This window comes from Crotalus tigris, unplaced genomic scaffold (assembly GCF_016545835.1).
Source record: "Crotalus tigris isolate CLP2741 ecotype Arizona unplaced genomic scaffold, ASM1654583v1 scf7180000024506.7606697, whole genome shotgun sequence".
Lineage (NCBI taxonomy): Eukaryota > Metazoa > Chordata > Lepidosauria > Squamata > Viperidae > Crotalus > Crotalus tigris.
In genome coordinates this window covers 157,690-170,435 of record NW_024100678.1, presented here as the reverse complement: position 1 = coordinate 170,435, position 12,746 = coordinate 157,690, and the positions used below count along the sequence as shown (strand labels likewise).

Sequence of the window (12,746 nt, the reverse complement as noted above, 5' to 3'; positions counted from 1 at the left end):
CTAGGATGGTCACAGATGGTAGTCATGACCCCAGGACATCGCAACATAAATGCCTGCCTTATTCAGTCTCCAAGAATCAGATATGATTGAACAGGAGGAAAAAAAACTAGAATAGACCATTTTTATCAAGTTTTTACTTGCTTTCCATGGTAGAGGCAGCTTACATGAATCAAGGCTCTTTGAACTTGAAAGCGTCTATATCAGGGATTCTCAACCTTGGCAACTTTAAGACTTGTGGACTTCAACTCCCAGAATTCCTCAGCCAGCAAAGCAAAGCTGGCTGAGGAATTCTGGGAGTTGAAGTCCACAAGTCTTAAAGTTACCAAGGTTGAGAACCCCTGGTCTATATTAAATTTAATGGCATAGGAACTAGCATCTTGTTGAAACTGTTTTATATGTTGTTAGGAAAATAAAATATCCCTCCTACATCAATATACAGTATTATTGCAGAACCATCTTTCCTTTCTGTTTTTTTCTCTAGTTTGACCTCAACAACACGAGCAAGCTCCGAAGCACTCAGAGGGATATATGCAACACCTGAAACAGAAGTGAGTCAGCATTGTCACACAACCCATTGCTCTAGCCCAGAGATGTCCAACCTTGGCAACTTTTAAGACTTGTGGACTTCCAACTCCCAGAATTCCCCAGCCAGAAGGAAGTATGGCTGATTGGGGAATTCTGAAAGTTGAAGTTCACAAGTCTTAAAGTTGCCAAGGTTGGACATCCCTGCTTTAGCTGAAAACGGATGGCTTCATGATGAGACATCCACACCTACAGTAGACATTCCTCTCTTTCCCTTTAACCTTTTCTCCATTTTCTGATTAGCTTTTAAAAGATGCCCAAGTCAAATCAGAACAGATTCTTCTCTCATTCCAAAGTTGAAGGCTATTGAATTGCCACCTTAATATAGACGCTTCAACAAACAAGGTAGGCTGAGGTTAACTGTAAAAAAGTGTCTCTTCTGATTAGATGGTCCTTTTCTTAAGTCTTGTTGTCTTATTGGCATGATGCCCTCTTCTCTCTCCCCTGGTGAAACAGAAGTCTGCATAGTGAAGCTTTCATATTAGAGCAAGTCTACAAACGCAAACATGTAGTTTGGCCAGATTTCATGGTTAGTTATTCTAAAAGTGATCCCTACCTTGATGTATAGTAGCAAATAACTATAAGATACGATTATAGTGTTGTATTCTTTCAGGAGAAAGATTTGGATTCAGAGATTATAACAATGTAAGAAATTATCACACAGAGTTGCATATTTTCATGTTTTATTATTATAGTTCTTAAATATTTTGTTTATTTGCTATATTACTATCTATTGAAGCTCATCTAGCAATTCAACATAGTTTCATATTATGAAAACTAGAGAGTTTTTGCTGAGGAAGATTCTAACTATTGTGGATGCAGGCTATTTGCTTAGAAGACAAAACAATAGAATTTAGAGAGGTGGTAAATGTATTTTAAACTAGGGTGGATATGTAGATACTAATTCTATTATGGTCCACAGTCCCTTCTATGTTATGTGGAGAAGGGAAAAAAAATGCAGCATTATAATTTCAAGGAGATCAAGCCACAATATTCAGTGTCCTAATATCATACCTGTGATGCCTTATATTTCCAGGGCAAGTCCACATACCAACTATCTTCACCTTGATTTGGCTTGTATAAACACAATCAAATATAAACACAATTCAGTTTTTAGTATCTGTGGCTGCCAATTTGTTTTAATTAACAGAAGATCTAAAACCAGTTTTTATGTTAATATCCTACCAGTTGGTACTTTTTTCAGGTGCTACTGAAATGTTAGCATTCAAAGAGATATTTCAAAAAGGCCTCAATGTCTTGTCTGGGACATTGGATATTAATCTATTTTAATGCCTTCTATAATGTTGCTGTCATTGTTATCCTTTCCATTTTGTTTGGACTAGCAGCAGTGTCAAAGTTGCGACATGTGGTATCACATGCTTGCCACTTCAGACAGTGCTATTAGAAAACAGTGTTCTTGTGCTAAGCAAGAGCCAGCACAGATGGATGCTGTCTAGGACAATAGTCCAGGCTGCATGGGAGAGCTCAGAAATGTAGTACTGGAGTATACCATAATAGTGTTATTTTTAGATCATTTGCTCTTAAAGAGCACTACAAGAACTATTGTAGGGGAAACATAAAGAGAAGACTAGCAGCAGGCAACTAATTGTAGGTCTCATTCTTCCCTGTGACAGAAGCTCTTTTGTCTCCTGATTAGAAATGTAAACATAATTCTCCAGCTGCTTCTTTTAAATAGAGAGGCTTTCTTGCATCTGAACTTGACTGTTAGTCACATTGTGAAGGACTCTTTATATGCATGGCAACATTGCTAACTGCATCTTGCAAGGATTTACGAGACCAGAATATCTGCTAAACATAACTTTTTACATTGCTATTTTGGTGTTCATAGTTATTTGGAAGAACATAATTAGAGATTGTCAAAATGAAACATGCCTTTACAGAATGTACTTTCTTGCTGTAATAACATTTATCAAAATTGAGGCATATTCCTTTGCTTTTAAAAATACTTTATACAGATTTTTTTTTAAAAAAATTAATTTATCTTTAAAATCCTATTTATTAATATGCATATTAATATGATCACAAAATTATATAGCTAACTAACTACAGGTAGTCCTTGCTGACTGACCACTTGTTCAACAACCATTCACAGTTACAACAGCACTGAGTAAGTGGGACTTAACATTTCAAGAACTTGAAATTGTGCCCATTGCAGTGTCCATGCAGTCAAGTGATCATGATTCAGGCACTTGGCAACTGGCTTGCACTTAACAACAGTTGCAATATCCCATGGTTATATCATTATTTGTGGCCTTCCCTGCTGGCTTCCCACGAAGTCAGTGGGGAAACTGGCAGGAAAGATTGTAAGTTGCTCCTGCTCCCACCACTTTCTATCCCAAGGAGTCCCTGGGCAGCAGGGTGAGCAGGTGACTAGCTGCACTCACAGATGACATACACACACACCCAGCCCAGCTATATTCAAGCTGTGCACCCCTAGCCCCACCACCCTTGCACCATATGCACACAAGTCCATTGCAGTCGCACACCACAGAGCTGTGCACTCCTCAGCCTTGCCACACGCATGCTCTGTAGCCTGAATCAAAGAGGGAGTGCTGCACTCACACTGCACTGCAGTCCTGCATCACACCATTCCCTCCACCACTCAGCCACACTCCATAGCACTCACCTGCCTGCCAGCCTCCTTGCTAGCCACCGAAGGAAAAGCTTTTGACAGGGACTTACAACTTCCTGCTGGCTTCACCATTGATTTTCCTTGTTGAAAGCCAGAAGGAAGTCACAAGTTTCAGTTCTGTAAGATGGAACAGAGACTCGTGCAAGCATGTGGTGTCTCGCTTTATGACCACATTGCTTAGCAATGGAAATTGCAGTCTCAATTACTATCATTAAGCAAGGAGTACCACCTATATATTGCTATTATAAAAAAAAACAATCTCTGCCTTAAAAGAGAAAAATCTAAGAGCAAAATCCATTCTTTTCAGGCATATATTTCTTTTTCTTTTGTTTTTAATGTAAGCTATTGACAAAAGAAAAAGTTGCCAGTATAAAAATCATGGTACCATGGTCCTTTGAACGAAAATGGAAATGTGTGTCCTTTTACTAATAATGTTTCATTGCAATATTTTGAAGAGTATCAGTGCTAACTTACTTGTTTCTGAATTAGTGGAAAAAACCTTTTGGTTTTGTGTCTCTGTTGTAGGTAGCTCGCTGTTGCTTCTGCTGTACTCCTGATGGAGACGGTAAGAATTTCATTTTTTCTTCTGTGCAAATTTATATTTTTTAAAACAGAGAAAGCGGGAGATTGTGAGTTCAAGTCCCACCTTAGGCATGAAAGCCAGCTGGGTGAATTTGGGCCAGTCACTCTGTCTCAGCTCAACCTATCTCACTGGGAAGGTGTGTTGGATATGTTAGCTGTCTTGAATTATTTCTAAAAATAATAAAGGCAGGATATAAATATTTATTTATTTAGCTTATGGCATATAGCAATCTACAAACACTAGACACAATGCAGTCCTGACAGCCTACATTGCTAGTTCATTCTGTTCAACACTTGTGTGCTTATCCTTGGTGCACCACGGGGAGCAAACTAGCTTACACCAGCTGACTAGCGGCACTTGGTTTGCTGGTTCTTCCCGGCTCCCCCTCTGGTCTCCCCTTGCCTCATGTTGCATTGCCTCACATCCAGCCAGGTCCAGCACTGGCTTCCGCTCTCCGCATATATGAACGCAGCTATGTTTTTCCCACCAAAGTGGTATCCATTTATCTACTTGCAATATTTCATGCTTTAGAACTGCTGGGTGGGCAGGAGCCGGGGAGCAAGCAGCGGGAACTCACCCCATCTCACAGAGTTGGGCTTGAACTGCTGGAATACAGACTATTTCTGGGTGGCAGTTCCAGCATTATTAAGCTGCTGCGCCATCGCATCCCCTCAGGATATAAATAAATAAACATGAGAATTGTCATGCTACATTTCTAATTCTAATTACCTTTGAATTTGATTGGTTTGTAGATTTCATAAGTGCGATCAACTTCACAAAAGTGTTTCATCATTTTTTAAACTATTCCCACAGACACAGAAATAGATTCTTTTTAAATCTGCAGTTAATAAATTATGATTACTAACAGAAGTACTATGATATATTTTTTGGGTTAGTTTTTAATTTTCAGCTACCAGTTATTTGCCTTCACCCATAGGAATTGAGATTTAAAGGCTACATGGGATACTAGTTTATCACATATTTGGGATGGGAGAGAGCCTGTTTGACATATGGCAGCATTTTCAGAAACTTCAAATGCATATAGAGTCTTTTAAAACTTGAATACATGTGTATTAAAAAGATTCTCTTGAAAGGTTATTTTTGTCATCTTAAAGCACTGCAGTTTTTCTTTTTTAGATTTGCTTCTGTGTGTGGAGAAAAACCATATAACCACACAAGAAGCTTAAAACTTAAAATATATGTTATAACCACAAGCATGTTGATTACAGACATAGCTTTAAAAAGAACATATCTGTGGACAGAAAACAGTATTTTTATCCCATGTGTTAGCGGAATATATTTTCTTTTGGAATTAATTATAATAGATTGCCATTAAATTGAGAAGAAAATTCTCAACAATGAGAAGAGTTGTAGTTCAGTAGTAAAGTTTGTATTTGTGTGTCCTCCCACAAGTGGGAAGGATATCAAGGCCAGGGAGAAATGGATGTGAAATTTCACATCAAACAGAAGAATAGCCACTGCAGAAAACATCCTTTGGCTCTCTTCCAGGCCACATTCTTGACACTTACTAATAATTGCTCAAGGGCAGAAGTCCTAAACTTCAGCTCACAATGACTTGACCAAAGACCAGCAACTATCAATTTAAGCAAAAATATTCGTAAAGGAAGATAAGTGTGAAAGGGGACTAATTAATATGGTTAGTTTGGCATAACACTTTAAGAATGGATTCTCCCCCTTCCCAATCTTTTTAATTGAGTTTCAGCCAAGGCAATCCTAGCTGGGTTAACTCAAAAATAATCCCATCTCATTCATTAGGGTTTTTTTCCCAGGTAATGTGTATATATGGGTTTTCAAAATGTTTCAGAATTGAAATGACCCTGTTCAAATGCAAAATGGCTGTATCATTTTTTTTTTCAGAAATGTTTTGAGGTTAAAACAGCTGTTGCAGGGCCATTCTATGCTTAAAACAGCTGTTTCAGACTCAACACAGGGTTATTTTGCATTGTTAACTTTATTCTGAGTATATGTTACTGATTTAGATCTAAAGTATATCATATTTCTCTTTCTATTTATTTTACCCAGCTGAGGTTGAAGAGCATATTGGGACAGAAAGCGGTCAGAGAGTAATTTATGACGAAAAGAAAGGAACTGTATACAGCTATGCTTATTTCCACTTTGTATTCTTCCTGGCGTCTCTTTATGTGATGATGACTGTTACCCATTGGTTCCAGTAAGTCCCTCAAAACAAATGTACAGTTTGATTTTATGTAGCGGGAACCCCTCTGGTCCTCTTTCTCGAGTCAGCCCCTTCATAACCACTCTAAGACTGTCTAGCCTCCTGGGGAAGAATTTGGGAGGACTGCATGGAACTTAATACGGTAGAAATGAAATTACCACTCCTAACTGGATTAATATATAAAATGCCAAATATAAACTGGCAATTGTGCACATAACAAAGCCACAAGGGGACTTCCACTCCACTGGCCCCCTAACGCCTAAGAGTCAGACCTTGACAGTTTCCTAAAGGTGAGAAAAGTTGGGGCTTGGGGGAAGGGGAGGGAGATCATTCTAGGTACCATAAGATGACAAAAAGTAAAAGACGCATGTTCTGGCAGCATGTGAGTAGGCAGATGTTCTTGGAAAAAGGTGGTCCCTCAAGAAACCTAGCCCTCTGCCAGGTGATGCTTACGGTAACAGGAGCTTCTGAATTAAATTTCACCTTTTACACAAACTATTTGATGGCTTTAGGCAACTCATTATTCCTTCAATCTAAGCCTCATTCCCTATAAAATCAGATAAATAATTGTGGCCAGTTATATAAAGATTACTGAGATGATGCAATTAGATATTTTAAGCACACAACATTATAACTATAGTACAACTTAAGTACAAATCCATCTTTGTGTTTCTGGAAATAGGGTACATCAAATAGAAGTTTCAGAAGAAAATGTTTTAGATTTAACAGTTGCATTGCAAATTAATAATAGTGGATGATGGCTGGCATTTACAGAACTGTAATCTGAATTGGTTTATTGCATTTCTTATCACAGGTTTACAAGAAATGTAATAAAAATCAAATTCCTGATGTCTGGCCTGCACAAATTAGTTGAAAGCAGACTGCTATGCATGGGTTATCTTATCTGGGAGAAAGTAGCACTGAACGGGTTTGAATAAACAAACATTTCTTGCTAGTGAGGAAACAGGATCCAGGGAAGTTCACTACAGTTTCTTTGAAATAAGTCCTCATAGAATTGCACCATCCTTCTAGAATTGATTTGTGTATCAGCAAATTAGGTAACCTCCACTCCCTTTCATCGTAGTTATGAAAATGCTGCAATTGAAAAATTCTTCGTTGGAACCTGGTCCATTTTCTGGATTAAAATGGCTTCTTGTTGGGTGTGTATCCTTCTCTACCTGTGGACTCTTCTAGCACCTTTCTGCTGCCCAACCAGAGGATTTTATGTTTGAAACTGCTTCTGCTACAGCTCCATTTGTTTAATAAATCATAAAATTATCTGTATAATCATTTTCCTGACATTGATGGTTAGGATAATGCTTCTCTCATGGAACACTTACATTTTGAGACAGATTTTTTAAATATTTTTTTTCACTATCTGAATTTAAAGAACACTCAAGAAACTCACCTAGTTCAATGTGGCAAGGCAGTTGGATTTTGAATATATGTGCATATGTGTTTGGTGTTCCATAATAAGTAATACACCTGAACCCTTTTATTTAGATAGATGAAAAAGAGTTTAACACTTCACTGGATGAGATGTCATATTCAGTGGAAGAGTATGAGGCCAAGAAAGTTTTTATTCTGCAATAGATCTCATAGTAAATTATTACAAATCTGGATTGTGAATGAGAAAGAATTGTGGGTATAAAAATATTTATATTAATGAAAAGCACCTTTTATGAATCATTGGGTGACATAACATGGAACCTGAAAATTTGACTGGGATGTGCAACACTGTAAATGTTGGTGCAATTAATTAACTATTATGAGCCACTGTGGGACTAGATGCATCTATCAAACTATTCGGTTAGGAATAGTAGACAATAAAATAAGAATTCTGTCTTATCAAAGTATTTTTAATATAATTTTTATTAAATTGTCTTTATCTTTCTTGTATCTCTTCAGTTTCATCCTTAAATATATTTTGATGCACTCATATTTAAATTCAATAGTAGATAAATTAGGGAAAAACCAATTTAATTCAAAGTAATTTTAATAGCACAGTTTGAACTACTTCTTCAGTGGTAATAAACATTTTTTATTTCCTATTTCTTATTTGGCATAAGATCTCTTTCCCATGCCTGTCAAATTTCATTTGGAGAATCCAGTCCAAACATGCTTCTTTATTAGGAAGTAAGAACCATGAAATACACCAGAACTAGATTCAGATTAAACATATTTAGGATTACACTGCAATCATAAATTTAAGAATTAGCTTGCTAGGAAACGGGCATTACTGCTTTCTTTTTATTTATCTGTGGAAGCTCAATTGCCATGTGCTGGAAAAATTACACTAGAATTAGTAGAATGATGCTGTCATGCTTTGGTTTCTGAGAATTATATTACAACAGCTGCTTCCATGTAATATTTCTGATAAATGGAAACCAACCACCTCTTGATGATACAGAAGTGCCTGTTTTCAAAGCTAAGCAGATTGATAAAGCTGCAATATTTTAATTTCAGAAATTAATAATTTGCTTTACTATTTTTATTTACTGCAGTTTCATCTTGGGATAGTTCTTCATATGCAATTCTTTTTTAACTTTTTTTTAAACTTTTGATACAGTGTTGACCTTTTGTAAATATCCAGGGATTTTATTCAGAATTATACCTAAAACATTACAGTTTTTACTTGCATAAAATGTAAGGCTATATTGGGGGAAGTTAATGGTTGAAACTTTGAGATGAATCCATAGTACAAGTCAAGCAACTTGTGTTTTTAAAGTATTTTGTTGGAGTTTTCAAGAATAACTTCATATTCAAAAAGTATTATAGTTGTAATTCCTTGAACAATAAACTTGAGTTTGTTAAAAATTTCAATTACTGGTATGTCATATATTCATTGCCACATCCATTTATTTGTATCTTTTAGTTCAATTATCTCTTGGTAGCTTTTTTAGAAAAAAAATGGAAAATTTTAATCAAACCATTTCCAGTAGGGGAGCAAATATTTTACTGGGAAGGGGATATGTATTTTCTCATCATTTTTCAGCATAGCTTTTCCATTGTATATTTAGACTTCTGAATCTTTTTCAACTTTTGATATATTTAATAATAATGAATTATATGTATATATAAATAAAGTATCAGCAAGAGTTTTATTCATATGGTGATTGATATAACAGGATACTATATCTTTGTTGGTCTGCATTAATTGATTTCTAACGAATACAGGTAGTCCTCGTTTAGCAATTGCCTCATTTAGTGATCGTTCACAGTTGTAACAGTAATAATAAAAAAATAACTTTGCAACCAGTCCTTGTATTTACGTCTTTCACAGATCTGTAAAACAAAGAATAGCTGTAGTAGGGTCATAAGGTTTGGCGACAGTTGAGAGGCTTCCAAAAGATGTATGGCAAACTGAAGATGTCTCCTCCAAATCAGTGCCAGTAACTTGACAAAGATCAAGGAATCAGCAATGTAGGTCATGCCACAGCCATATTATATGGGCCATCCAAGGAGCCTGTATAGCTCTGAAGGGTAGCCCTATGTAGAGTGTATTATTGCAGTATGTGACCAGATTATAAATGACAGAATACAGTAAAGCAAACCATCAAACTATAGAAAAGTAGAAAAAAAAACTAAAACCACAAAGTATAAACAATAATACGAAGGCTATTTAGTTTGTGCTTTACAACACCATGATGTCTAACTCGGAAGTTGCATCACACAATTTTTCATCCATGATTCCAATGTGATCTAACCCTAACCCTAGCCCTAGTTTCATTTTCATTGTCAGTGAGATTTTCCTATGTATTTCAGTGCAGCTCAAAAATGACTGAGAATGAAAAGCTGTCATCTTTCCTTTGAGAACCTCCTAGAATCTACCCCTAACACTCTTTTTCACCTGACTCAAAAGTAATCTAACACTAACCCATTTCATTTCCATTGTCAATTGGATTTTCCCATGTATTTCACTGCGTTCCACAAAACAGTCCGAACAAAAACTGTTACGTTCTTTCCTTTGAGAACCTCCAAGATTCTAGCCCTCACACATTTTTTCATCCATGAGTCCAAAGTGATCTAACCCTAACCGTAGCTCCATTTTAATTGTCCATGCGATTTTCCCATGTATTTCACTGTGGACCCCAGAGTCCCAATAAAAAGCTTTTATGTTCTCTTTCCATTCAGAAATTTTTATAATCTAGTCCTCACATCAGTTTTCAGCCCAGATGCCAAAGTGATCTAAATCTATACCTAGGCATAGCCTTAATCCTAGTTTCATTTTCATTGTTAATGGGATTTTCCTATGTATTTTACTGTGAATTACAAACAAGGAAAACAAAAAGCTTTTATGTTCTCTTTCCTTTGAGAAGCTCCTAGAATCTAGCCCTCACACCATTTTTCATCCAAAGAGATGTAACCCTAAACCGAACCCTAACTGTAGTTTCATTTTAATTGTCCATGCAGGTTTTCCATGTATTTCACTGTGGACTACAAAAGAGTCCAAATGAAAAGCTGGTATGTTCTCTTTCTGTTGAGAAACTCCTATCTAGCCTTCACACCATTATTAGCCCTTACTCCAAAGAGATCTAACTCTAACCCTACCCCTAGCCATAACCCAATTTTCATTTTGATTGTAAATGGAATTTTTCCATGTATTTCACTGCAGTCCACCAAAAGAGTACAAAAGAGAAGCTGTTGTGTTCTCTTTCCAAGGACAACCTCCTACAATCCACCCCATCATCCATTTTCATCCATGACTGAAAAGTAATCTAACCGTAACCCTAGTATTAACCCTAACCCTAGTTTCCTTTTAATTGTCAAAGAAATGTTCCCATGTATTTCACTGTTGACCACAAAAGAGCCCAAACAAAAAGCTGTTATGTTCTCTTCCCAATGAAAACCTCCTATAATGTATCACTTACAACAATTTTCAGCCCCGACTCCAAAGCAGTCTAATACTAACGGTAACCCTAACCGTAGTTTCATTTTCATTGTCAATGTGATTTTCCCATGTATTTCATTGCGACCCAAAAAGGACTCAGAACAAAAAACTGTTCTGTTGTCTTTCCTCTGAGAACTTCCTGTAATCTACCCCAACACCCTTTTTCTGCCCTGACTGTAAAGTGATCTAACCATAATCCTAACCCTAGCTCTCTAACCCTAGTTTCATTTTTGTTGTTAATGGGATTTTCCATGTATATCACTGCGGCCCACAGAAGAGTCGAAATGAAAACCTATTATGTTCTCTTTCCTTGGAGAACCTCCTAGAATCTTTTGGGCCGCAGTGAAATACATGGGAAAATCACATGCACAATTAAATGAAACTAAGGCTAGGGCTAGAGTCAGGGTTAGATCACTTGGATTCATGGATGAAAAATGGTGTGAGGACAAAATTTTAGGAGGTTCTCAAAGGAAAGAGAACATAACTAACATAATTTCGAGTCTTCTTCTTAACAGAAGCACAGGGATACCTTTATTTATTTTGATTTAAAGTCTAGTTCTTCCATTGATAAAATTTGATCTCTTACCAGTCAAATCTAGCTCTCCCCTAATTGGCCTCTCCTAGCTCTCTCTTTTCTAGTTGGTGCCTATTAGAAGTGTTGGAATGGGTACATAGAGAATTCCAAATAAGAATTCTGAAAGCTGAACCAATGCATATAGAGTGTCAGATTAGTGAATGATTGTTGCACTATCCCTATAGACGCTTGATCAAAATTTGGGTGCTTGGCAATTGGAACATCTTTAAAATGGTGGCAGCATCCTAGGGTTACATGAAACCATTTGCAACTATGCTGTTATGAATAATTGTGACCATTGTAGTCTTGTGGAATCTAGATAATCTGACTTTTAAACACTGAAGAAAGTTCTTTAGAATGCCATGCTCATGGATAATTTATTATATGTCATATATTCAATAATATATACAAAGAGATTGAAATTAATGACAGTGGACATTCTTGTGAGCAGTTCTATAATATGGGATAGACACAAGGAAAGGTAAACTTTTATATCATGAGGTACTGAGTACAGGTAGTCCTTGACATATGACCACAATTGTGCTCAAAATTTCTGTTGTTAAGTGAGTTTTGCCCCATTTTACAACCTTTCTTGCCATAATAGTTAAGCGAATTACTGCAGTTGATAAATTAGTAACCTGGTTGTAAAGTAAATCTGCCTTCCCTATTGACTTTGCTTGTCAGAAGGTCGCAAAAGGTAATCACCTGACCTTGAGACACAACAAAGGTCATAAATAAGAACCAGTTGCCAAGCATCTGAATTTTAATCACGATTGTGGGGATGCTGCAAAGATTGTAAATATGAAAAACGGACATAAGTCACTTTTTCAGTGCTATTGCACTAAATGAACTGTTGTAAGTCAAGAACTACCTGTAATATTTTCTGCCTCTTTTTACCTGGTTTAAGTTTTTTATGTTGAAAACTTTTTTTTCCTACATTGTAGGAAATCTTAGCCACTAGCTCATACTATTTAAAACAATAAACTTTATCCACTATGAACGCAACAGTGATTTTTCTTTGTAATCCTGTCCTTGCATAAGTGGATGGGAGATTCAGACAATTGGAGCTGTGAAATCAATAGGATGAAATGATACACAAAGAACAGCCCACATTTTCCAGCTTCATTGAGATTAATATGCAAGATGTATCATTTAATATCTTTTCCAGCTGTTATGCAAAGCTTGTAATAACCCAGAGAGAAGTGTCTGTGGCATGTGTGTATTCATACCCACAGGTGTCTGTTGAAATATAAACATCCTCCAACA

The 12,746-nt window shown here is 36.5% G+C and overlaps 1 protein-coding gene across 1 annotated transcript in view; it reads left to right on the top strand.

The window, feature by feature from the left end:
- The window catches only part of SERINC5 (serine incorporator 5), a 42,838-nt gene extending 34,000 nt beyond the window's left edge, over window positions 1-8,838 (top strand). Inside the window, exons 9-12 of the mRNA XM_039333714.1 lie at window positions 482-548; window positions 3,761-3,800; window positions 5,862-6,009; window positions 7,100-8,838. Coding sequence (XP_039189648.1) covers window positions 482-548; window positions 3,761-3,800; window positions 5,862-6,009; window positions 7,100-7,247 — 403 coding nt within the window. The 3' untranslated portion in view covers window positions 7,248-8,838. The remainder of the gene's footprint in view (window positions 1-481; window positions 549-3,760; window positions 3,801-5,861; window positions 6,010-7,099) is intronic.
- Window positions 8,839-12,746: the final 3,908 nt, after the last annotated feature.